Genomic DNA, 27,223 nt, shown 5'->3' with positions numbered 1-27,223 from the left:
GTCTCGTCCTGTTGTGAGTGGCATGAAGGCAAGCTGACAACAGCATCACCAGCTGAAAGCTGGGGTGGTGCAGAGTGTACACACAGGGGTCCACTGCTGGGAGCTTGTCCTCATAAGCCCCACATCCTTTCATCCATCCAAGTGAGGAACTTCTCCAACCAGGTGGTTGAGCTCTGCTCATCGTCTGCATTGTTTATGCACAAATCCACTCCCAGGGGAGGGTGAATTGAGCCTGGAGTGCTCTCAGTGGATTCTCCATCCATAGCCATGAACTTGAGACTCCGTGGGATGAGTCACAGGGAGGCTCTGACTCCAGCCAAACCAAAGCCCTGGCAGGTTGGACTCTACTGAGTTTGTGACTTGCCTGTGCTGTGGAAGTTCCAGCTGACTGGATGCTGTGTAAGGGAGAAACTGAGGCACGTGGGAGTGGGAGTGCATTAAATCCAGAAGCTCATGTCTGTCTGTCTAGTCCTCTCCTGTGATTTCCCATGGGAAGCCTCCATGCCTGGCTATAACTGTGAGCCTGGAGACCTGCCACAACTTGTGCCAGTGCTGGGACAACTGGAGAGGCTGGGTGCAAAGGGCTGAAAATCCAGTGATGCTGCTGAGGAGTGGGAGGAGGCTGTTGAGCCTTTCAGGAGCTCCTGCTGTTGGGAGGGTGTGTAGCATTACGTAGGATTACAGGGCATGAGCCTGGTGGTCGTATTCATGGCACAAGTTCCTGTGCTCAGCAGACTTGAAAAGCAGTTTTACCTTTGTGGTGGAAAGCACAGGTTCTTGCGTTTTTCCTTTGTGTGAGGGTCCCTCAGTGTGGCATAGTGGAGGGGCAGATCAGGAGCTTGAATTCCCCACTTGTGCCTCCTCACTCTTGGAGCATCACAGAATCCCTTTGGCAGAGTTAGGAGCCATAGTTCACCTTCTAGTGAGCTCCAGTACTGTTCCCTCTGGTTAATCCCATTCACTCTCCTGGGACTATTCCCTGTCTCCTTTGCTCTCAAGGAGCCTCCCCATCTTTGTCCATTAACACCCCTGCCTTCTTCTCTCCCAGCACCACAGAGCACATCACTTTGGGCACTAAGAGAAAGGGCTTTGATCCTCCCTTTTGGAGGTTTTGGAGGGTGCTCATGCTCTGTCTCTGGCCCCACACAAGCACCCTCCCCTGAGCCATGGCTGGGTGTAAAAGCTGTGCCAGCTCTGTGGCTGCTGGTGGTGGAGAGCCTTTAGGGATGCTGGCAGGATGCCTCACTGCTGATTTACAGCTGCAGCTCACTGGGTCTGCCCCAGCTCAGACAACTCCTCCAGCCCTCAGCTCTGACACAGACATGCCTGTCTGTCCCTCCTGGTTTGCAAAGAGAGTTTCTGTTGTTCTCAACCCAAGTTGCTGCAGGCGGATCCTTCTTTTGTGGAGCGTGAGCCCTGAATATTCAGGAAACAGCACTGGAGTTGGTGTGACCATGGTTGGCAGGCTCTGGCCCTTAATTAATTAGCATTGATTGTGCTTCCAACAGTGGAGGAGGGAGCTGCAGCTCAGGGAAGCAGTGAAGTGTTGCAATATAATCACTGCAGCTATTTCCAAGCTGCTGGTTGGTGCTCTTCAAAACTTACCTAGCTGCTGCATTGGCAGCATGGTAGACAGAAAGGAAAATCCCAGGGGGAATAGTAGCAACATGGGACTCTGGAAGCTGTCATTTTAGAGGAAACATCTGTCTACGTGTCTATGCATAAACTAAATTTTTTTTGTTTTTTCCTTTTCAATTTTTTTATTGTTTATTTATTTATTTTCTGGATATTGGCATTGCCTTAGCTTGACTCAGTTTTATCAAACTGTGCAGTTCATGTCTTTTGCATGGCAGCAGGGCAAGTTCACCCCTGGGCTAATGAGAAGTCCTGTTTAAGAAGTGGGATGTGCCTTACCTCACAAGAAATTTGGATCAGATTACAGGGCTTGATCAGTCACTTTAAATTGAAAGTGTCTGCTCCATCTGACCAAGATACCCAGTGGACAGCCCTACCTCTGTGTTAGTGAACCCCCTCACTCTGTAATCTATTCCACTGAGTTCTCTGAGCTCATGGGCTTTTGTAGCCATGATGCATTTCTTTCTGCATATTTTTGCAATTTTATTCTTGGCAGCTCCAGAGAGGCGGGCCCGAGCATCCTTCTGCTGATCTATGAGAAGGACTTTGGGATGTAAACCCAGAAGGAAAATTTCAGGATTTAGGTAGACAGGTTTAATCCCATCACATTCTTCATCCTGCCCTAAATCACAGCTTCAGAATGAAGAGCCTCACAGTGGGAGCTGCCACAAGCACTCACAGCTCCTTTAATGCTGTTTCCTGATGTTGCAGGTGTGTCCCCCAGTCTGGTGAATACTGAACCCTCCTGAAAACACTCGGTGCCTTTAATCTGTGCTGTGTCAGGGGGCAGCAGCTCCCAGGCTTGTCCCTGCACAGCCCATAGCCCCACAGTGTGCTGGGCTGTGTGCTGGGAGCTGGGACTGTGGGCACCTTCCTTTCCTTAACATGTGTGCACAGACACTGTGCCAGGATTCTGGAAAATCCAGGGCTGGATGAGGGGTGGGAAGTGCGTGTCAGCAGGAAGAGACCTTCAAGTCAAGCCTGGTAGCACAAGGGATTAGTGGATACGGGCTGTTGGGTGATTTAATTGTGTTTTCCTTCCTCCAGTGAGTTTGTGCCATTTTTCTTACCTCGCTTAGCCCTGAGGAGTTTTTGAGTGTAACCAGTATTTATGGAAAGCTTTTTGCTTTGGTGCCTCAGAGGGAGTCACTGGTGTGCACAGCAGCAGCTGTGCCATAGCCCCACAAGCCATCCCTGCACTGCCTGAGTGCTGCATCCCGAGGGCCATACGGGGTCCCAGGTGGATAGAAAGGCACCAGCCAAAGTTAATTCAGTGATTTGTGGTTTTGTATTTCAGCAGGGTCAGGAGAGCCTGACCAAGCCCTGGGGTCAGTGTAACAGGTGTCATAGGATCACAAGGAAGGAGGAAAACCAGAGCCTAGCTCTGATGAAAACAAACTCTCCTGGGCCAGGCATTTAATCTGTTTTGGGGGCTTCATCTCGATGTGTAAGATGCTCTCCACGTTTGTCTCACCCGTTTGTGTTGTCAGATCTTTTTGTGGGGATCTGCATCTTGCTGGATGCCAGCACAAGCAGTGGATGATAGGGTGGCCATCCCTGGGGGGCTGCAGGCACTGACAGCCTGAGTGCTGAGGAAGAGCTGCCTCCATCCCTGGGCTGGAACCCTGTGCTTCCCACAAGGGGCATCTCCAGCTGGGAGCAAAACGCTGGCTGCCAGTCTGTCCTGGGCAAAGCTGGTGGGGAGCATCCTCAGGGTAGCCATCATCTGTTGGAAATTAAGTCCCATCAACATCCAATTGTTTTGTAAATCCAAATTTACAAAATCATGTTTCTCTGTCAAGGGAGATAAAATAAGGTGGTGCATAAGGGAAATAAAGACTGCAGTTTGTCTTTTTGGTATTTTTCGGAAATGGTTTGCTTTGAATTTACATCCCCCTCCCCTTAAAAAACCAAATGTTTTGCAAATCCTTTCATGCAACTCAGTGTAGAAGTTTTGAAAGAAAAAAAAATCTTAAAACACATTGAAAACCTTTGGTTTCCCTCGGAAGGAAGGAACTAGGCTGGTTTGGTGTTTTAACAGAGAATATTTGTAAGTTTGGACTTTTGCCCCAGTGGAGGCAGAGCAGCATTTCTAACTTCATGGCATCCTGAGCCTGCCCTGGCCACTCCAGAGCTGCAAGCTCCAGATCCTGGAGCAGCCAGGGCATCTCCTCTCGCCCATTCCTGCTCCCGTGGCCATGCTCCCGCTGCTGGCTGCAGCCTCTCTCCCTGGGTGGGCTGCAGAGGATGCTCTCACTGCTGTGCTCCAGTTTTTCTGTTCATGACCTCAAGCTGGAGGTAGGGGAAGCACGGCTTGCTGCTTGTAGCTGCTTTCCATGCGTGGTGCATAGATTTGCACTGATTTTCTCTCCTTAAGGACTTTCTCGTATTCCCCCTCTCACATGCAGTTGTTTGCAGGCTTCTGCCTCTGGGCAATTTCCTCCTCCTCATTACTACCCTTCACTCCCTCATATGTTATCCTCTTCCTCCCTCCTGATGGAGACAGTCTCTCACAGCCGACTCATTTCAGAGATGTTTTTTCACTGTTGAAGCCAAGATTTTTCTCTCTCCCATTGCACTTCGTCTGGAAATGGGAGGAGGAAGCAGGTTTTGGGTTTAGTTTGGGATTTTTTTTCAGCAATAAATAATTTCTGAATGCTGAAGAGGCAGTAGAGTGAAGCTGGCGTTAGGCTACATTGAAATACTCCATTTGTTCTGGGAGTTTTTCTCCGCCCTCCTCCAGAAAGCTTCCTCTAGTGTTTCATTTTAAAGCAAGCCACCATTATTTTTATTTTTTTTTTTTCTGTTTTCTTACTTTCCAGAGGAGACTCCTCTATTATTTTGGCTTGTCTGGAGATTTCTATGCACACCAGAATTTTTTTCCTTGGCTTTTCTTTCCTCTTTGATTTCTTTTCACCGGGGTTAAAAGCCCCAAGTCAGCAAGGTACTTAAACACATGCTCAAAGTTAAGTCCTTGCCTAAGTGCTTTGCTGACTTGGAGCCAAAGATATTTTCTCAAGTCCTTTAAATGCTTCAGAACCTGAATTCAAAACGTTTTACAGAAATTCCAGATTTCAAGTATCTCTTGTGCTAATAATAGTTGTAATTCACTACTGCCTTCAGATGACTGGAGCTCTGGACATGGCGAGCTTCTGAATAGCCTTTCTTTCAGAAAATACGCTTCCCTAAAATCTTCTGCTTCAAACCCAAGAGCACTCCAGAGAGCAGGGCACACTTACTTATATTTCAGTCAATGAAACATAACTGGCCTTTTAGCTGTTGTTTTGCAGTAAGACACTCATAGCTTTTAAACACTGAAATTTAGGAAATAAGGCACAATTGGGTCAGGAATGAATGTCTGCTCTTGAACTAACATTTGCTCATTGTCCCCAACAGAGGCAATAAAAAACCTGCACCAAGCTGAGGATGCTCTGACATGACAGGATCCGCAACTGGAGGGTAGCAGATGCTCTCAAAAGCAGACTGTGCTCCCAAAAGCAGCGCTGCTCTCTGCTTTTGAGAGTTTAGTGAGAGGGACAGCAACAAAAGTGGTATGGAGAGGGAATGGCAGTGGGTAGACAGGCAGGAAAAGGCTGTGTCAAAGAGGAGGAGAGGGAGGAGGAGAAGCAGAATGTATTTCTACAGAAAGCAAAGGGGCTACAAATATCAAATAGAAGTAGCAGCATGTTTTTTTGGGCTCTGCATGATGAAGCTGTGGAAGGTTCTTCGTGATAAGACCACCAGCCAGACAGTGGGCGCTGCTTTGGAAATGCTCAGCATAATGAAGAGCATCTTCCTCACAGGTTTTGGAAAGGGTGCTGAACATTGGTGCCCAGGCAGGGATTGTGACAGTTCACCCCTCAAGGAGTTGCATGCTCCCTCCTCTGAAAACACTGGAATGCTGCTGAGAATGGGAGAAACCCAGGAAAGCTCCTGGCTCACCGGCCTGGTCTTAAGATTCTCTCTTCTGAGGTGGTGTGATCTCCTCTGAGCTTCTGCATTGTGCTTTGCAGATAGATGAGCAGGATGTATCCAATCTGTGATTCTGTGATATGTGCACATGTGTTTGACTAATGATTTTCAGAGGTCACTTCCAACCCAGACCATTCCATGATTCTATGACCTGCACAGGAAGGCATGCAAAGACTCTGTCTGCCCCAAAACACTGAGCACTTTCAGTCCCTTGCTCTCTCTCATGGATCTACTTCTTGCTTCTGGGATCTTCCATGTAGTGTGCAGAAAATCCTGTCTCTCCTACCTGCTCAGAGACAAATACAAAAGGCACTGCCACCTTTGATAGCTCTCTGACTGCAAAGTAACTTGTAAATACTCACACAGCCTGTGGATTTATGGGGCTCCTGAATAATGCTGACTCCCTAGAGGAGCTCAGAAATTTGAGGACCACAGTCCTGTAGTCATGGCATCCATTGTTCAGATACACTTTTCATTCCTTGATCAGAGTCTCAGCCTCATTCAGACCTGAGCTGGACCCTGTCCCAAGCTCTGCTCAAGAACCAGGAGCTCTGTCCTGGGGTCCTGTTGTGCAGTCTGTAATGCTCCATTAGCTATACTCAGCAATTTATTTTATGTCTCTGGTGTAAGTAACACTCTTTCCAGCATGCCATGGATCTGACATGTGCACATCTTTGCCCCCAGCAGATGCTCTGTGTGATGGGTGGGCTGCAGTTCTGCTGGCTGTGACACAACTCAGCATGTGCTGGTGATCCTTTCCAGGCTTGGCTTTGCTTGAGGATCCTTCAGACTGAAAGGCATCAAATGCAAATGTAGAATCACATTATTACCAATGCAAATCCCAATGTCTTGTCTAAGTCATTAATAGAGCCCCTGCAGAGGACAGAAGATGAGTGCCTTATTTGTAATATTGTTTTGAAATCACCACTGGATTCCAGATATGCAGGTGTTGCTTGGAGGAGTGATGGCGACTGGGTCAAAAAAAACCCTCAAACTTGGGAAAATGGTTCCCATTTTATCAGTGTCTGCTCTTCCCACTGTCTTCACTGTGCTGCCCTGGCAGCAGCTAAGTTCCACTTCTATTCTGTACCCACACCCACAAAGAAAATATTGGTATTGCTGCAGAGGGAAGAAATCCCTCTTTTGGAGAGAAACAAGCCCTGGGGTGTAACCTTCAGTGGATGTACAGGTGGAGAGAAAAGTAGTGGTGCTTCTGTTGGGAGCCCCAGGGAGTGCCCTGTCCCCCAAGCCTTGGTGCTACAGGCTGCACCCTGTTTTGATTTCTCAGTCCAGCTTTTGATGCTTTGAGTCCTGTCCCTATGTGCAGTGCACTCTGTGCCTCCTCCTTGTGGGGCTGAGCAGTAAGGAGGAAGATGAACCCCCTGTACTCGTGTTTAAAAAGGCAGAAGAGTTTTTCCATCCTCAGGCACAGAAGTTCATGTGTTAAGCTGTAGTTACCCCAGCTTCAAGCCCAGCTGCTGCTGATCCACCCAGGGGCGTCAGCATTACATCTGTAAGTGACAAGCCACTGGCCTACAGCAGGCAGAACACAAGCCAACAGACAGGCAGAAAGAGCCTGAGGGGCTGAATTTCAGAGCTATTAAATGATTAAATGCAAGGGGAAAAAAAGTTAATTTAGCATCGCGGTTGTGATTTTACACACCCAAGAGCCTGGAAATTGAGAGCTCTGCTTCTCACACAGGGATCGTAACTTGGCACTGCACAGATTGTACAGTATGTAAAATTAGACTGGAGAAATAGTAAATATGCTGCAGGGACCAATACTGTCTTGGCAGAAGGAGGATGGACTGAGTGGGACCCAACAGGTCTTTTACGCCTCTGACTTCCATAATTCCGTGCTAATAAAAAACCATTGCACAATGCCTGATGCTAATCCACAGCCCTGAGTGGGGTGAAGCGGGAGCTGGGCTGTTTTGTGAACAAATATCTGTCGCCCCTGGTGCATCTGAGTGGAGCAAGGCTGCTGTGTGAGGGTGGGCCTGTGGCATTGGCAAAAGGGATGGGGAGGTGTGTGCTGTGCACTGGGCTGGAAAGGCAGGTCGATGTCAGTGGGGAGCGAGGCGCCCCGATGTCTCCATCCAGCTCTGCCCCCTCCTCCCCCTCCCCAAACCTCGGTAAATACAGGCATCTTCACGCTGTTGCTGGACCACAATGAGCTTTTCTTGTGTTTACGGCTGTGATTTGGGCACCTAATTCTGAATAGTATTGATTTCCCCCTAAACGGCATTGAAAAGCCTGATCTAAGCACTCTTTTGTGGCTTAGAGTTATTTGTCCTGTCTGCATGAAAAAGCAGGACCAAAAAACAAGCCTCTAATTCACCCATGGTGTTAGCACTGGTCATTTGGCAGCGAGGGTTGAAGGCTGAAGTGAGCCCAGCTTGGAGGATATTGGTCTTAGCAGCAGGAGTTTTCTGGCTGTGTGCTGGTTCCCCTTAGTGCCATTCCCTCTGCTGTTCCTCTGCATTTCCCTCCATGTTCCCCCACATGCTGGGGCAATTGCAGGGAACTGGAGGAGCTGTTGCTTTGCCAAGCAACTGCACTTCCTCAAATGAGTCATCTCAAGCTGAATCCACAAGGAAGCCAAGTGGGCAAGGCCCCATCCAGCCTTTCATTAGGATGAAAACGGTGTCACAGCTCAGCCAGTTGCAGCAAGGAGAGTCCCAGGGAACAAAAGAACTGGGACAGACATCCAAGTGATGGTCTTACCAAGACCTTCTGGGAAACAGATCAACACATGAACTCAGGTCCCCTCCTGGGATGCAAGAACAAAGCCTCCTGTGGACAAACCTAAAAAGCCAAGATCATCAGCCCACAAGAATCCAGACCTCTGAGCTGTAGAGCTGCTGAGACAGAAAAGCAGAAGTAGCAGCATCTTCTCCTGGTTCTGGCTGTGTCAACACAACATGACCCATGATAGAGGTACATGACTACTGCAGATGGGTGCACACCAGCATTAGCATCTTTGGGCAGAGAGAGCTCACTCCTACCCTGAAGCCATGGGAAAGAACAGCTTCTTTGTGGTCTCCTGCCCATGCATGGCTGAGGAGACTGTTACAGAGGCAGGATGGATCTGGTTGCTGTTTTCAGTTTTGCTTGTCCCCTGTGACCAGGGTCAAGTTATGCTTGGGGCACCACATCTCTGTGCAGCTCCTACTACTCCCAGCGAGAGCTGGGCTTGATGGCATGCAGGAAAACAAGGCTGCCTCTGACACAGAGCCCTGCTGGCTTGCAGCCAGGAGCACTGCCAGTGTGGAGCTCTGGGCTGATGTGATTTGGCAGGTCTAGAGAGCTGCAAGAGAAGCTCTGTTCCAGTGTGAGGCTGGTGAAAAGGCAGCAGGACCAGGACAAGACACAGTAACAGGGCACAGGGAGGACACTTCATCCCTGGTGAGATCCCACTCTGACCCGACCAAAGCTGTTCATTCAGCCAGTCTGATGATATGGTACGAGCAGAAAAATCACACTTGAGTTACTTGTCTGCTAAGGCAGCATTCCTCATCCTCCTACTGTGTCTGCCAACCAGGGCTCCCCAGTGGCCCACAGCCCAAAAGACATGGGGAGCTGCTGCATCCCATGGGCTGAGCCAGTGCTGCAGCCAGGACTTGGCCCTCACTTCTGCTGTGAGACTGTACATCTCCTGCTTCCAGCAGTGGGTCTCTGTTCTGTGGTTTCCTGCTGGCTTTAGCACTGTGTTTTCTCCCCAGGAGGGTGCTGATTCTCTGCCACTGCACAGACTTGCTGGCCCCTGAGCACGAGTGATGCAAGTGACACCATCCTGTCTGCTCCTGTCATCTGGAGCTCAGCCTGGGCAATGGCATGTCAAGTTCATAGCAGGTCAGGCACCACACCTCCCCACTGCTGGACCATCTATCCCAGGAGGGAGCCCATGCATTGGATTATCATTTGTGACAATGGAACATTTGATGGAAAAAGTGTCACTTCATCCTCAGAAAGGTCCAGAAGGTGTTGCATTAAGGTTCATGGGAGAGGCACCAGCCTTGTGCAGCTGAACAGGTAGAAGGGCCCTGAAGGCTCTTGTCACCCCACAGTGGACATCCCCAGCTGGGTTTGGGTGCAGCTTCAAAGGGGTGCGAAAAGTGGGGGCGTTGCAGAGCTGGAGCAGAACTTCTGCAGGAGCATCAGAGCTTTGCCAATGCCCACAGGAGGATGTTCTGGGGTCACATCCAGGCTGAGGCAAGAGGTTTTCCTGCCCTGGATACTGCATTGAGCAGGGGTCAAGTCCTTCCTTCACAACACTCCTGAAGTAAACCAAGGTCTGCTTCCAGGCTATCGTGTTGTGATTGAGTACAAGTCCTTTAGCACCCATCTGTTATCTCTTAATTAAAGTTTCTTCCTAATTATTTTTTCTTGTCAAGAGCAAAGCTGCTGACTCCAGGGATTTACCAAAGTAGAGCAAACAAATGCGGTCTCTGCTTTCCGCAACTCTTCATTAATGGACAAAATTAACTTGGAACAGTCCATATCTTTGGCTACATCAATGGCACTTAATTATGCTTGTTTCCTTACAAAGACATATCCAGTTTTAAATCACTTGTGGGAGAAGTGCCTCCTTAAGCATGAAATTCCTTCTCCTTGAAGGAAGGTTTCTGCTGGCAAGAAAAGCTGTGCAAAGACCAAGTGGCATCACAGGGAATAGATGTGAGGAGATCAAGAGTGGGGTGTGCTTTGGGAAGCTGATGTCAGGAAACCTTCTCCATGGCCAGAGGCTGCTTCATCTCAAGAAGGGCAGACCTCATGGGCTGTCAGGGGAGTGGAGCCACTGGCATTCCTTGGACACGGCTGGACACTGCTCAGGCCAGTGGGCATGGGTCCTGAAGCAAGGGAGATTGTGCCAGGCTTGTGCCACTACCCTGTCCCATGGCTGGGGAAGACCAGGAACATCCTCCCACAGAGGCTAGTCAGGCCACCTCTCTGTCCTCTTGCCCTCTCTGTCCTCTGGGGCTCCCTGCTCATCTTCTGTGGGCTGATTCATCTCATTTGTCATGAGAAGTTGTGGAATGAAAGACCCTTCTGGTTTATATGCTTGGGAAGCTCTTGGCATAGCCCTGGCACTGTGTAAATATTAAATATATAATTGGCCACAATAACCCCCTGCAATGTTATAGGCTGGGGATGGTGTGGCTGGACAGTGCCCAGGCAGAAAGAGACCTGGGGGTCAACCCCTGGTCAGCAGCTGGTTGAACATGAGCCAGCAGTGTGCCCTGGTGGCCAAGAAGGCCAATGGCCCCTGGCCTGGATCAGGAATGGTGTGGCCAGCAGGACCAGGGAGATCATTCTTCCCCTGTACTCAGCATTGGTGAGGTCACACCTCGAGTGCTGTGTCCAGTTCTGGCCCCTCAGTTTAGGAAGGACGTTGATGTTTGAGCACGTCCAGAGGAGGCAGCAAGGCTGGCGAGGGGCTTGGAACACAAACCCTGTGAGGAATGGCTGAGGGAGCTGGGGTTGTTTAGTCTGGAGAAAAGGAGACTCAGGGGTGACCTTATCACTCTGCAGCACCCTGAAAGGTGGCTGTAGTTAGGTGAGGTTGGTCTCTTTCTCCACACAGCAACCAACAGAACCAGAGGACACAGTCTCAAGCTGCGCCAAGGGAAATATAGGTTGGATATTAGAAAAAAGCTTTTCATGAAAAAATAATAAAGTACTGAGATTGTCTGCCCAGGGAGGTAGTGGAGTCACCATCCCTAGATGTGTGTTAAAAAAGACTGGATGTGGCACTCGGTACCCTGGTTTAGTTGAGGTGTTAGGGCATGGGTTGGACTTCACGATCTTGAAGGTCTCTTCCAACCTAGTCATTCTGTGATTCTGTAATTTATTCTGTACACAGAGAGCTAATTAGCTGCTGTGACAATTATTTGGCTGGTTTCTCAGCTGTGGGAGGGACAAATGAAGGTCAGTGGGGCGATGTGAAGGCCTCTGTTCAAAGACACGTATGTGTCCCACTGCACAAGTGCTCCATGTCCTGTCAGAGAAAGGGGGGACCTGCCTTTCTCACTGTGCTGGTTTCACCATCTGCAAAAGAAGGGAAGAGCCAGAGGCTGTGGAGCCTGCAGAGTGCTCATCCCTCTCCCCAAAATGCTGCAGTATCTTTCTTTTGCTCGCTCACTGCTTACACAGGCCCCAGCCCTGCAGTGCATTTCACAGAGTGCTCAGAGGGAGCATTTGTCCCAGTCTGCCTGCAAATCGCTGTGGCAGTGAGAGTGGTTTTGGCCCTGCTGGATGTTGTCTTGCCACAGGCCCTGGCTGAAAGGTGCCCATTAAAGGGCTGTGGTGAGCACTGGTGCCAGGAATGCAAACCATCCTCTCCACTTCCTCTGCTCCCTGTTCCAGTGACCCTCAGGCGTCTGGGCACAGACCCCCAGTGCCACATCTGTGTCCCCACGAGTGCCAGTGCCCAGCAGCATTCCTGCCATGCCTGGCAGCTGCCCATGCTGGCTGGGTGGGAGCCTCACCTGGAGCAAAGGCAGAGGAGTGAAGATGGGGAATGTGCCAAGAGGAGTTCTGCTCCTTCCTAGCACAGTGCACACCAGGGCAGTCCTCACCTTTTTGCAGGATTTTCTTGTGCTATTGCCCTTCCAGTTTTGATGTAGGTCAAGATTCCATTAAGGAGGAAAATGAAGATGAGGTTTCTGTTGTATTTCCAGCTGGATTAGTTTGGGAAGTATCAAATATATTTCCAAGGGCCCCATATCTCAGCTGTTTTGTCTCATCCCTCCACGTCTCTCTGTCTGCTGTCCTGTTGGTCCCTGTTGCAGTTGCAGGACCTATCAAGCTGCCACTCATCATTGCTAGTGCAACAAAGCAGCTCACAGCTCATTTCACCAAGCTGCCCAGGTTCATTACTAGAAGCTCTGTATGTTTATTCCTATCTTCCCTCTACTGAAATTTTGCAGAGGTGTGGGTAAAGCTGTAATTTCTCCCACTATGGATCATCATGGCTCCTTTCTAGATCTGACACTTCATGTCATAAGCCATGCTGTGCCTGGCAGGTGTGCTGTGCTTGGCAGAGGATGTGGCCCTTAGTGGGCTTGGATGCTGAGAGGCAGGCTGCAGGTTGGGGTGCAGCATCACAGCCCCTCTATGATGCTTGACCCACTTGACCCAAAAGGCAGTATGCTTTGGAGAAGCAGGGCAGGGCAGCATCTTGAGGTGTCAGTTCTAGCCAGTGGTCACATCCATGTTGCTGGGAAGGAATCTTTGGAAGTGTCTAGTCTAGTGTCCCACTCGGAAAATCAGCCATGGCTTTTTCAACAAAGCCCTGACAAGATCCATGGATGAGGATCCCCCCTTTCTGTGGGTACCTGTCCCAGTGCTGTGTTACCCTCCAGGAGAATAAATTATCCTCCATGTCCAGCTTGAATCTTCCTACCAGGACACTCATGTCACCAGTTGATCTCCATCCAAAAGGGCTGGCCCTGCAGGACAGGCACCACTGTGGTCACCAATCCCGTGGGTTACCAGTGACACCATGACCAGGAGTGTGGACAAACCTCCCTTCCCTGCCTGCTCAAGTGGAGCTCTGGGTGCATTCCCAGCCTGCAGGAAGTGGAGGGTCCCAGCAGAGCTCTGGTCACCCCCACTCATCCCCATCCTACAGCAGAGCTGCTGTTCTTAGTGGAAGACAGGCTTCCCCAGCATTCCAGGGGTGCTGTCCTCATGGTGCCCCTTCCCAAAGGAGTAGCCACATCTGCATGTCCCTGTGGTTGAGTGGGACTCCCACACCTGGCATAGGACAAGGGAGGACATGAGAACTTGTAAGATTCTCAGCAAACCCTGCTGGGACAAATGCCTCCTCTGAAGCTGTGCTTTGGGTTTCTCCTTCACCAGGAGCCTTAAATCATTGCTTTGGAAAGGAGCATTGCTTTCAAAGACCTGTCTTCCAGGAATGGCTTCCTCAGCCCTTCTGGATGAATGCCAGTGTGTTTGCACTGTGTTTAAGGAAATAATTCAAGGTGACTTTTTTCCTTCCCAACTTAGTCCTTCAGCCACTAGCTATGGACAAGCTCTCAGCCACAGTCCTGAGAGGCAGAGCTGAGCATCCCAGAGCTTTCCCCCATCTCAGTCCTTCTCTGGGAATAAGCATGGGGCAGGTCTGTGGGTCCATCACTGCACTGAGCATTTCTCTGTGCAAGTCTGGTGGGTGGTGCAGTGGTGGGCATCTGAGCTCCAGTGTCACTGATAAGCAGAATTCCAAGTATAAGGACAGGATGGTCAATGGTCATGTGAGCCAACAGAAAACAGGAGGACAAAACCTGATGCAATAGAAGAAATTAGAGAAATTGAGTAAGATGCTTGAATTCTTACTGGAACTCTGATATCTGTGTTTTTCCATCCACATGTGCATAGTCATCTGTCTGTCCATCTGTTCATCATCCAACCATCCATCCACATCCAGAGCCATTCAAGGAGCTGACCATCCACCCAACACCACTTGCATTCACTGTCCTTCCATACTTCCTTTCCTCCATTCCATCTGCCCATCCAGCCTGCTGTCCATCTGTCTGTGGTTACACACATTCATCCATCCATCCTTCCACCCATCCACCCATCCACTGTCTTTTTCTGCTTCTGCCTATCTGTCTGTTTATCTGGTCCTGTTCCAGCTACGCCTCCTCACACAGATGCTTCATTTTAGATGTTCTTTCCTCTTTCTGCTGTCAGTACATTCTCCCAGCTTTTTTAAGACCCTTGAAATACACTTTTCTGGTCAGAACAGTTTCCCAAAGGTCTCTATCCTTGGCTAATGTCAGAAATGGTCCTGAGGCATCCCACTAACAATTTACTCACTACAAACCTGTTTTTCCTTGTCCTTAGCGCCCCCTTTCCCAGCAGGGATAACATCCCCAAAGTTTCTCTACTCTTGTCAGAAGCAGGTGTCCTGACAGACCATCTGCAGGAGGGCTGAGACCATCTCTGTCATCAGCTGCTTGCAATCTCCCAAGGCTCACTGGGCAGCTCAGTGTTTTAGGTTATCTTCTGCTATGAATTCATTTACTTATTGTCCCCCTGTCCAGTGTTGACATCAACAGCATCTGATGGATATAGGTTTCTGTAATTTAATCACAATTTGTGCAAAAAAGAAGATCATTTTCTATGGCTTGTTTTGCTCTCCCTTATTTTATTAGGAGAAAGAGCAAGCAGTCCTTCTCTATTTGTCCTCTTCATGTCACTCATCATTGGTAAGGTATCTGTCACGTCTTTGCTTGGTTTTCTCCTTTTATGGATGAAGGGTTAGAGTCCACTGAACCTTACGTGGGATCTGTTTCCAGCCTTAGCTGTTCCTGTTTCTTTCCTCTGCCCTGCTTCCAGTGCTGCTCTGTTTATAACAGCATGGGGACAGGTTTGTTCATGGCTTTTGAGTTGCAGTGCCTTCCATTTTGGGTTTGAGTTCTTGGTCACCACTGAGCTGATGTTTTAAGGGAAGGGAGTGTGATGACTCCAAGGTGGGTTTCTGTGGATCCTGGGGCACATTTGAAACCAGGAGTGTGTAGGGAAAGCAAGGCTGCATGCATTCCACTGTGCACTAATCAACACAGGGCTGCTGCCTGGTGGTCTGTTCCATGATGTCCTTCTGCAGCACTTTGGAGCCCAGCTGTGATTTGGCTGCCCTGACAGTCCCAGCAGCACTCTGTCTTCCCTCTCCCCTGACCCCTTTTACCTGCGAGTTATGAGGGTGCTGGGCAGATCTGATCCAGCTCGGATCTCCATCAGACTAGAACAGTGACATCTTCTACTGCTACATTTGACAGCTTGCTTTCACCTTTAGTCTCGTGACTTTAACTGCTATAAATACTTGCAAGGACTTTCCCCATATGTCAGGGCTGCTAAGTTTCCCTGGAAGGCGCCTTGTCAAACGTGGTTTTGAAGCCCAGGAGAATTTTGGGAACTGAACCATCCTTGTCTGTGCACAAAGGCTTGATGAAGCCTTGAAGGAACCTCATCCCCATTCATCCTCCCATCCTGTTTCACCCTGTGTCACGCACATGCACTCACGTGGTTTTATCCTTGCCACATGCAGCTCAGCACAGCCAAGTGCAGCAACACGGGAAATATTCAGTTGCTAAGGATCATTAATGAATGTCAGCTCCAGCTCCTGTCCAGAAACCTGAGGAAATTCAATTAGGCAGCTGGTGCCCAATGAGCTGTGTTGCCCCACTCGTGAGCTGCTACATCAAACAGCTCAGCAAGGCATCATGTTATTGTGGAAAGAAAAGAAAACCCAGACAGGGAGACAAACAGCCCTGCATGCACCAAGCAGCTGTGCCTTTCCACAGCAGAGCACGGTTAGGTTGCAAACCTCCTGCCTGGTTTCCTGGATGGGGAATTGCAAGGAGAATTACCTGCTTCCCATCTGTGCTGGTAAATATGTGGAGTTTGCTGGTGAAAAGTCCTGGGGCTGTGTCACCTCTCTGCTGGGAATTTCTGATACATGTGTTTGGTTTGTGTCCTGCAACATGTCACCTAGACACACGTCTGGCTATGCTGTGGGGTGTTTGGCTGGTGAGCCGTATGTGCAGCCCTGATGTGTCACCACAGCAAGGGTGAGAGGAAGCCATCCTGTGGGTGGAGGTGGCCCATGATCCTCTGCTATTTGTCAGCTGGTCCACTCTAGTCTAAAATAAATCACGGCTGGGGATAGCAACAGAACTTGGGCTTTCCTGGGCACCAACACAGTGTCAGCCTGCACCCCAGTCCTTCTTTTTACTTCCCAGATGAGAAGGTGAGATCTTATTTCCAAGGCAACTGTGCTGAGGGGCTCTGAGCTCACCTGCTTTTCCCCTCTTCCTTCCCACAGACAGCCACCCCCAGTACGAGCGGGTAGGTGCAGACGTGACCATGAAGTGTGGCTCCATGGACTGGGATGCAGCCGTGACCTGGACAGTCAACGGCACCGACATCGACGAGTCCCACCTGAACGGCTCCTACCTGATCCTGAAGAACGTCAACCTGTCGCAGAGCGGCCAGTACTCCTGCTACGAGGGCTCCTCCTGGCACCTCAAATACCAGACCTACCTGAGGGTGGGAAGTGAGTACCCCAGCATGTCACATTGAGGGGGACACTCTCTGCTCCCATATTGACTCCCCCCCTCCTGCCAGGCCCACCCCTTTGCTTTCCCTACAAAGGATTGTCTGCTGCACACCACCATATGGGGTCCTCATGGCACACTAATCCCAGCTGGAATCAGCCACTCTGCCCCAAGCCAGTAGATTAAATGATGCCTCAGGAATAATTTGAGAAGGGATGTGGCTTCTCCCTCTAGCCCTGTGCCACAACAACCATCTCTGTAGTTGGAAAGAGCTGTCAGAGAGGATTGCAGCCAGCAAAGAGAAGCCCTGGCTGGGATTACTGCAGTGTGGTTGTTTCAGAGGTGCAGCCAAAAGGTGTTGGTGATCCCTGGGTTTGCAGGATCCTGGGCACACAGGAGTGCTGGAGGATAGCTGCTCATTCCCCAGCATTTTGTGTATCTTTGGCATGGGATGCGCTGATTCCCGGGCCTCAGCGGGGGAGATAAGAGTTATGCTGTATTTCACATGATGCTAAGAGCTGATAGCAGCTGTGTGTTTTGAGGGCTGCTGTGTTTGTACAGCTGATAGCAACTGTGTGTTTTGCAGCACGGCGCACACAACTGGCACAGTTGTGGCTGTGTGGGAGCACCAGCCGGCATAGCCAGCTGTGGGATGGTAACTGATGGGAACTGCCATCCAGGGATGTGCCATGTAGGTGCCTGTATGTTCCCAGCTTTGGAAGACACAGCACAGCCTTCCCCTACTCCTTATCTCACCTTCTGCACCTGGCATCAGAGCCAGGGTGGTGTTTCCATCCTAGGCCATGCTCCAGGGACAGAGGGTCTGTGTAAGCCCTGAAATAAGGCACGAGGGGTTCACTGCACCTAGAGATTCGAATTTTTGAGGTGCTCTGTAGCGTCCAACTCATTTAAGGTTGTATGGGATGGATTCTGGTGTCTGTGCCAAGGAGAAGGGGTGCGATGTGAGGAGCAGGTAAGGGGAAGCAGTCAGCCCAGGGCAGGGTTACACCACTGAGCAGGTGTGGGGCTGGAAGCACGGCAGACAAAAAGGCCACTCCCCTAACAAATGATCAGGGGCTTTTTAGCTGCATTGTGGTCAGGAGGTGTTAACAGCTAGTTCAGCTAAGAAAAGGCAGGAGCTGGGTCCAGTGCAGGCAGCAGCACAAGGTTGTGCAGCTCCTCTGCTTGGCCATGTGCTCACCAGATCCCACCCATCTAGGGAGAGGTCCCAGGCTGTGCCAGTGCACAGAGAACTGCAGCCCAAGCCTGCAGGAAACAAGGGGAGTGGGGAGAGGTCCACAGCCTCCAACCACCTCCTCTGCAGCTGGGGCATTGCTGTGATTTTTGCAATGGCTCTTCCATCTGCTAAGCACCTTGCTAATAGTAATCCCTGTCAATCCGCTCAGGGACCCATGGGAATTGCTCAGCATTAGAGCCCAAATCCTGCTGTTCCCTATTGCTGTGTGTTCCATTTGCTCCATTTGCTGGAGACTCACAGGCCTCTGAGCACTGGGCAGCTGAGAATCCCCAGCTGGACACTGCTGGGGCCACCAGCCTCCAGAGAGAGGGTGGCAAATAAATAAACAAGTGTCTGGCATTGTTAACACAATTAACTGTGCAAGGAACTAATCAGGTGAGACGCTTTTAGAGGTAATTAATATAACTGGCTGGATTTTAATTTAATGTTCTCTGTGAGGTTTCTTTTCCCAGCACTGCTCCCTAAGCCCCTGCCTCCCCCACCCCACCCTAAGTGTCCTGGGTCTGCTGGGAATGATTGATTCCTTGGAGATATGAGGACTCATGCAAAGAAGTGGATTTGGGAGCATCCCAGCAGGGAATGGAGATGGGCTTGGGCATGTAGATGGAGATGGGTGACTTGTGGGAGGTTTGCAGCATGGCCCTGTGGTAGCATCGCTGCTGCAGCAGAGTGCTTTGGGAGCCCAGACCTGGGATTTGAGGGATCCTGGACTCATTTTGTTTCAGTTGCATGGGAAATTAAATGAAAACAGGCCTGTGCCTGCATTTTTCTCTTTTACTGGGGCAACAAGAAAAATTACTGCAGCGAGAGTGAGGGGCTGGGGCTGCACGTGGAGAAGTGCTGGGGAACTCATTAAATAAATTATGGTACCTGGAATGTGCTCCCCAGGCAAAGCAGGGGTGCTCCTGAGTGTACAACACCACAGGAAGGATATGTAGAGGGAGCAGAGAAGAGTCAAGGACCAGGAAAGGGTGTCAATTAGCAAAGCTAAAAGCAAGCTCTGTTGTGGGGGTCAGCGAGCACAGGGATAAAGGGAGACCTGCCAGGAGTCAAGCTGAGCGAGACCTTGCAGAGGAAATTAAAAGGGGGGTTAGCCATACAAACACAGAGCAAACGAGGAGAGAAGAGCAGAGTTGGTTCTGCAGACAGGTTTCAGGGGAGATTAAAAGTAAACTCGGCAGAGCCCGATACCAAATGAGCCCCACCAAGTCTGAGCAGCAATGCTGAGAGCAAGGGCAGCACAGGCTAAAGGAGAGGGAGCACAAAACCTGGAGGTGATCTTCTGTTGTGGAGGCACCTCCAAGGACCACAGTGCACTGAAGGCTTGGGGAGCACCTCATCCCCATGTGAGGACATCTGTTCATTAGCAAGGCTCATTAGCAGCTGAGAGGTCAGTGGTGGTACCCAGTGCAACGTGTCTCCTGTGCCTGAGCGAAGGAAAGGTCCTCATCAGACAGCCTGACCCCATTGCACAGCGGGGCCGCATGGTGCTCTTGGAAGAGGGAGCAATTAAAGACGTGGAGGCAAATGGAAAATGGGAAAAACATACTAGGGGGCTTGCCAGGGATATATCACAGCAGATTAACCTGATAGCTCTCTTTGATAAGGGAACCGGTTTCCTAAGCCCAGAAATGTGGTCAGTGTAATCTGTCTTGACTTCAGTGAAGTATTTGCTATGATGCCACATGGGAAATTATGAGTTAAACCAGAGAAAATGTGGATTAGTATGAGAATTGGAACACAGCTTAGGAAATAGCTACAGGGGATCAGATTGTGCTGAAAGGGGGAGCTCCTGGAAGGGATGGGGAAGCTTTGGCACCATGTTTGGACTGCATTGGGCCACTCTGTGTGGTGTTTTCTATAATGGCTCTGGCCCACCAGGACCAGGTGTCTTTGGCTGGGTATGCCAGTGGCTAAGGAGGAACAAGAGGATATCTGGGGTGGGGATTTCATGCTGAAGAGACCAGCATACTACATAAGGGTGCAGGCACAAGTGTGTGAAGGTGTCTCATCAATGTACTTCAGCAGGCAGGAGGGAAGGCACAGGTAGCTCATCTGGTCCCTGAGATGGGTTTGAGACCCAAGTGCACATCATGGGTGATGTGGCTGGGGGCCCAGCAGCATCCTGCAGAGGCTGGGGGCAGCTGGGCTGTCTCACTCACTGCAGAAATGGGGACACTGGTGCACATGTAATAGGATAGTGTGCTTTCAGGGATGGCTAGAAGGAAGGGCTCCCAGGCTTGTGTACTGCAAAAAGTCCCAGATCAGCCACCTACAAGGCATGAATCCTCCTCAGCACAAATTGGCCTGGGGGAAGCTGGCACTTCTCCAAGGGAAGCCTCTTCCAAGACACTTTGAGCAGTGACTTGTTGGTGTGCCCCTTTCTTCAGGCAGCTGAGCATGAGGTGAAGCACAGGAGAGCAGCCAGGTGTTTATCTTCAGACATCACCTGCCCTGCAGCCTGACAGCAGCAGATGCCCACGTGTGGCCAGAAGCAGGAGATGGGTCTGGGTCTCTTCACACACCAGGCATCCCTGTCTGAGCCCAGGGCTGAGCAGCAGGAGCAGGGCAGGAGGGAAGGCAAGGCTCTGGCTAACAGGAGCGTGGTGCGGGCTCCTGGCTGCCCCCACAAGCCGCAGCTCTGCATTTGGAAACGCGCAGCCGGACGGCCCGGGGGTGGATACAACAAAGACGTTGGGAAATAATGCACTCTTGAGGTTTGGCACACGGCTCTGTGCGTTACAGAATGTTATAAAAATACTGCTAATGGGCCAGAGAGGAGTGGAAACGCGCGTCGGAAAGGCTGCCAGAAGCCGGAGAGCGTACATGAGAGCGGGGAGGCCTTGTGTGCAAAGAAGGGAGGGCGGGAGGGAGGCAGCCAGGGCAGGCACCCTGCTTCCACTCTCATCCCTCTGTCCCTTTCTAACCTGCTTATCTCCATCCCAGCCCTTCACCTCTTCCCCTTTTCCCTTCTGTCCTGCTTTGCGGGTGCCTGGTGGACAGGCATGTGACCCTCATCATTCAGCCTGCTGCCCGAAAAAGGCGGCTGGCTGATGGGATGGAGTGCAGGCAGGGATGGGGTTTGCATGGGAGAGGCAATACAGCAGAATCCCCTCCAGCAGCAGGGCACAGATTGGGACGCAGGCAGTGGAGGTGTCTCCATGTGGCACTGGTGGCCTGGGGTCCTGTGGGCTGGTGCCAGCCCCAGCGCTGCCCCATGGGCTCTGCTGCCTCCCAGCCATGGATGTGGGAACGGGGCTGGCAGAGTACAAGCAGTCCCAGGCTGGCCTGCTTCCTCCATGTCTGTCACTGAGTGGCTGGCGAGAGAAAGAGGAAAAAACATGCGGTTTGACGGAAAATGACATGGAAAAAACAACCAAATTAACAGAAAAACAAACAAAGCAAAACCAGAGAGAGGGAGGGGGAAAGGGGCAAAGCAACAGGAACCACATGTGAGCAGGGAGGCCAGGAGAGCCGGAGTGTTCTCTGGACTGATTAGCAAGCAATCAAACATCGGCCACTAATAAATAATCAGAGCCTCTCTTTTCTCTGCCTTAGAAGTCTTTTTCCTCCCAGCTGGGCTCCAGCTGCAACCAGAGGGTTGTACTGCAAGTTTGCATCCATTTTTTGTTTTTATTTTTAAAAAATTTTTCATGTGTCACCTATCCAAAATAAAGGAGCGAAACAGGAAGGTAGTGATGACCTCTCTGCTTAAGACATGGAACTCTGGCTCCACCAGGACAAGCATGAGCATCCCATGATAGGCACAGGCTAAACAGTGGAGGAAGGGAGTGCCAGGGACTGGTGTCTGCCCACCTGCTTCCATGGCTTGGTTGGGTGGGAAAAAACTGCAGAAGGGCACCAATGACATGCTACCTTGGGAGGACAGAAGTTTGGCTAGTTCTGGCAGCCAGTGGTGAAGATGTGGCATTTGGATCAGGGTGCCTCTGGTCAGACTGGATGCTGATGGAGAAGCACAGGGGTCAGCATGTGCAGATAGTTCCTTGCTTGTCTCCAGTGATCTGTGATGCAGAGGGGTTATTTTGTTTGGTTTTTGGGCTTTCTTGTTGTTGTTGTTTTTTCTTTTTTTAATTTAAAAAAAGCCCTTTTGATGGATTTTTCCCCTCTGAACTCTTCCAATCCTTTCCCCTGCTGATGTAAACTTAGGCTATTTCAGGAGCAACAACTTAAACATGACTTCAACCATTCCCTGGCACCAAGGCCTGCTGGCAAGGAACAGCACCCACCCCTTTGATTCATCCCTCTCACCCTCCCAATGTGCTCCTAGCCCTTGGGGATAATCCTACAAAAGGATTATTATTATTACAAAAAGCAGTGCTTGAGGGCAGCACTACATTAACATGGACCAAACCTATGGCAAGGGTGGAGCTAATAAATTTGAATGATTGTTGGTATTCCAGAATCAGAAGATGCACCCCAGAGCTGTTGGGCTCATTACTATGGAGGGCTTTTTCCCCCATGTACCTGCAGCACTGGGGGCTGGGTGGGTGCAGTGGTTCTGGGGTGATTCATGGCAAAGCATCACCCCCCGATTCCTGAGAGCCACAGAAAGGGGATGTCAGCAAGCTCACAGGTATGCTTTGTACATTGAAATTCGGCTTTATTTCACGAGGCATGCAGGCTCTCCAGTCACTGCCTCCCCACGTTGTGCTGTTCATGCATGGCTGGGAAAATTCAGTGGATGTACTGTGCTGCCTGCGACCAGATTTCGGGTCTTGGCCCAGCTAAGAGCTGGAAAGGCGTACTGGGTAACAGCATGCAAATTACTATCGCGGCTCTTTAAGGAGAAAGCCAAAAAAAACCCACCCAAAAACCCCACCACGCTCCCAGATGCAATTAGCCCTAATCGAATTAGGAGCCGGACTAGAAAAACAAACACGTTTGCAGGCAGCAGGCGACCTTCCCGCCCCGCTCAGCGGGCTGCAGGCTGCCTGCCGCGGCAGGAGGGGTGATGGAGCCGCGCCCCGTGGCCCACGCGTGTCCCCTCCGGAGCGCTCCTCCCGCGCCCGCTGCGCCTCGCCTCCTTCCCTCGCTGCGCTGGGCAGCCAGCCCAGCTGCAGCATAGCAGAGTGATGCTTCCTTGGCTCGCCGTGTAAAACATGATAATCTGGGGCAGCCGGTGTCAGAAACAATAAAAATATCCCCTCTCCCATCCTTACGGCTCCCCCCTTGCCGCGGGGGAGTTGGGGACAGCGAGGAGCGCGCGGTGCTGGGACAGCGGGGCCAGCGGGGTAGCCACGGCTCGGGACAAAGCATCAGCTGCTCTGCCCTGGCCTTGCCAATGGGTCTGAGGGAGCAGCGTGCCCAGGAGGCGGCCAGTGCCACCAATGATGACACGTGGTATCCCATTCCCTCGTCCCGTCCCCACTGTTCCTGAAGGGATGTGGCCCCACACTTGACGCCGGTGACCGTGAGCTCATGCTGTGTTGGGTGCTCGTGGCTCCGCCAGTCATGCAGGAGCATTGTGTGGCACAAAGGCACTGGGAAGGGGAGAAGGGGGTCACTCCCTTGCCACTTTCCTTCAGTGGCAGAATTCCAGGGTTGTCAGGAGGAGCCAGAGGCAGGGATGGATGTTGATCAGAGACAGGCTGCTTGACATGCAAGAACCCTCTCAGTAAATGTGGGATCCTGAGCTTTGGATCTCTGTGTGAAATGAGCCCAGAGGCTCCCTGTGCATCCTCTTCTGCAGCTAGGCTGGGAATAAGATCATGGGATAGGACCAAGAGGGAGCCTGGCTCCAGCTGCTGGGCTGGAGGAGGGAAGGAAAAAGAGCTTTGGGGCTTGGCAGCTTCCTGGAAAAACCCTCCCCATCCTTGCCTAGCACAAATACCAAATGCTGCATGCAGTACCAACATCCCCTGTCCTGGGTAGATGGCAGCACAGCCTCCTTCTGCTCTCCTGAGAATTATTTATCCTGCCTAACATGACAAAAACAGCTCTGTAGTTAAAGAATCCCAAGTCCAGTCTAAACAGTTTCCCACAACCCTTGCTCTGCAGTGCCAGGAATTGGGGATGCCTAGGACTAAAAAAACAAACCCTCCTCCTTGGCTGGGGCATGGTGGCCATGAGTGAGGACCATGACTGCTCTGGGGGCTGGAGGGGACACACACTGGTTCTCTGTTTGCACTGGCCTCTGCTCCAGTAAGGATTTTATCTGAGCTGCTCCTAAGTGCCCCTTGTCAAAATATTTGGTGCAAGCTTCCTGCCGCCCACCAGCAATGTGTCCCCAGCTTCCAGGGTCCTGGGAGGGGAGGAACAGGTTGGGATACAGCCACCTCCTGTCACTGCAGCTATGGGGCAAGGAGCAAAGGAGTGGATGCTCCACATGTGGATGCTGCTTTCCTTTCTCTGCCACAGCTCCAAAGGGCTGTGGTACTTAAATAAGATCACTCTTCACTTCCCAGAAGGTGCTGAAAGAAGAAACCCCACCAATGTCACCAGCACAGGGTATAACCCTTGCCTATCACTGCCCACATGTACCCATGTTTACATGTACCCAGGCCAGGTAGTGTCACCAGGAGTGGGAAGACCCCACAGTGGAGATCCTCTGTGGCTACATCCCTCCTGTCTGAAGGAGAGGAGACGGCAGGCAGCAGCAAATTCTTGTCTTTTCCTAGTATCCAAAGCCTTTCCATCTCTCTCTGAAACTTCTGGTAGTGGCCAGGGACAGCTGTGGGGCCCAGGTACACAGTGAGGTGCCAGCCAGGGCTCAGCAGGGTCAGGGCAAAGTCCAGGGTTCTTCAGCGTGAAAGGCGCTGTCATTAGCTGTGGTTTCCCAAGCTGCTGTGTCTGCTGTAAATAATTTAGCAGACTAAATGTGTGCTAACAGCAGGTCAGGACAGGGAGCAGAGAAGAAGGAGCACAGCTTCAGGCCTGGAAAGCAGGGAAGGGCACCAGGATGAAGTGAGATTATTTTCCTCTAGTTAGCAGGGCAGGGTGGTGTCTCCCTCCCGGAAAAGGAGTCAGAGGGTTCCCATGCCCGATGGATCCCTTTCCTCCCCAGTCCCTTCCTGAGCTGTCAGCATCAGTACCAGAGGCAACTGCAGGACAATTTCCAGTTGCTCTTGCTCCAAGCACTTTAATGCTGTTTAAACAATTACGCAGTTGATAAATTTTGACAAGAAGAGATAGAAATAGCCTGGGAGAGCCATGCAGTAGAAATGCTCTAAACAGATGTCCCTTTTCTCCCCCTTCTGTGCTCCCTGGGGGTCTTTATCGTTTGCTGCCAACTGAACAAGGCAGCGTTTGCATGAGTTAGGATGGTGGGGAGGGGGAGCAAAATGCCTTATTAAAATGGTTTATGATACCATCCCCAGGGTGACAGCTGCTTATTTTTTCTTCAGGATGGTCCTCTCTGCACTGACAGGAGCCATGCAGAGCCTGCAGAGCACAGCTAACATCAGGCTGTGTGCCCTGTCTCCACCAGCTCACAGGGTACCAGCCTGGGCAGGCCTGGCTGCTGATGATGCTGGGGAGGGAGAGGGGTGTTTGCCAAGAGCAAGTGAGCAGTGCCTAGCTGATGTGCCTAGCAGTGTGGGGAAATCTGGTCTCGCTCTGGGGACATGAAGAGCAGAGCCCAGCGCCAAGGTTCTGTGTGTGCACAGAACCTTGTGTCAGCAGAGAACAGCAGTGGCTCCCAGCACTGCAGTTTGCCCCAAGCAGCAGATGGGGAAGACAGATGAAACCATGACTGGACCAGAGTCAGGCTCATAGGGGAGCTCAGTGTCCTGTGTGGCTGAGTTTGGATGTGTAGGACGAGGAGGTGGGTCCTCTGGAGATTCACCTCTGGAGGACAGATCACTCAATGGGCCCATGCCAGGAAATCGTAAGGAAATTTGGAGCTGTAGTTCAGGCCTTGGTGCTGCACTTTTGCTCATGTTGGGCTGTCTTGCCTTGAGCATTCCCAACCCTGGAAGTTTTTCCTCTCCACAGCTGGACAGTGTGAGTAGCTTTGTACTGAGCACACCCCTGCATGTTCCCAGAGGAGCAGCCTTGCATGACATGGCTTGTTCACATGTCATGAATGCATCGTGTCCTCTTGGTCAGGGAAGAAAGCAGAGGGCTGCAAGCAGCTCTCTGCCTTTTGGCTGTGTTGCTCTGAGCCAGTTCTGCTCCCAGCAAGCTGGAGCCAGGGATCTGTGAAATGTTTGTATGGTGGATGAGCTAGAACTTGCCATCTTTTGACATCTTTGCAGTTGATGTGGTGCCATTCGCTTTTTTTGGGAAATAATTGCTCAGCTGTCCAATGCAAAGTTCATCCCTGCTCTCTCCATGTGGACTCAAGCTGTTTCCTCTTCCCTCTGTGCCTGACTTCCCTGAGCTGCCAGCCAGGTGCAGCTGCCCTCTGGAAAGGCTCTGGCCTCACCAGCTTCTTCCTCCTCTTTCTGTCTTACCCTCCCTGAAACCCAGGGACATGGACTCCACTGCTGCTCTGGGGACACAGGACAGCCTGTGCCACCTCTCATTCCTCCCCCAGCTCGGTGGTAAACAGGGATGTCAGAGTCTAAATGAAAAGGCAGAAGGGGACATTAAGACACAGACTGGGGAGGAATTTTCCGAAGCCACAAAATTTGGCTTAAAAACCTGCGTGATGATTCTGTGCCATCCTCACCCTACAAGGCTTCCCAAGTGGGGTGTGTTGATTTGGACACCCCTAATGCCAGGACTCCCACCCACTGCAGCCCACCCCAGAGACCTCTGACTACACAGGTCTGCATGTTTCTGCATCACACCATGGAGTGGGACAGCTCCCAGGCAGCCAGCCTGCCCTGGGTGTGTCACCTGTGGGCAACCTCCCTTTCTGCCACAGCCTTCATCATCCAGCCCTTCCTCCCATTCCTCCTCCCTCTCCTGGGCAGCATGTGGGTTTGCTTCTGCTTCTGCTCACAGTCGTGAATTCCAGGGAGAGGGGAATTTCCCTACCTCCAGCTGACCTGAAGCATTGGATTCAGGTGGCCAGATAAGGTCCAAAATCAGAAACCCCTGCGTTCCTGGAGCAAAGGGCACGGTGGGAGGAGCTGGGACTGTGGGCGGCACTGCTGTTCACATCAATGCAAAGCAGGTGTGATTATGCTGCTGGGTTGCTGTGTGCAAAAGCACTGGGCTGTTCCTTGCTGTGTCAGTGGAAATACATGGCCTTTGCAAACCCCACTTGCTTTGCTGGAGCAGCTTAACCACACCAACAATGCTCCCATCACCTCCAAAGGCTCAGGAGGGGAAGCACCACTCGCTGTTTTAGCTGCCAAATCAGAGTTCATGAATGTGATTTTTT

The 27,223-nt window shown here is 51.1% G+C and overlaps 1 protein-coding gene across 5 annotated transcripts in view; it reads left to right on the top strand.

Moving 5' to 3' along the window:
* Positions 1-27,223, top strand: part of CNTFR (ciliary neurotrophic factor receptor) — a 198,704-nt gene that overhangs the window by 126,572 nt on the left and 44,909 nt on the right. For all 5 annotated transcript variants that reach the window (XM_056514340.1, XM_056514344.1, XM_056514343.1 and 2 more), the window contains one exon: positions 16,442-16,672. In XM_056514340.1, coding sequence (XP_056370315.1) covers positions 16,442-16,672 — 231 coding nt within the window. The remainder of the gene's footprint in view (positions 1-16,441; positions 16,673-27,223) is intronic.

This window comes from Oenanthe melanoleuca, chromosome Z (assembly GCF_029582105.1).
Source record: "Oenanthe melanoleuca isolate GR-GAL-2019-014 chromosome Z, OMel1.0, whole genome shotgun sequence".
In the NCBI taxonomy this organism is placed as follows: domain Eukaryota; kingdom Metazoa; phylum Chordata; class Aves; order Passeriformes; family Muscicapidae; genus Oenanthe; species Oenanthe melanoleuca.
This window is presented reverse-complemented; position numbering and strand designations above follow the sequence as displayed.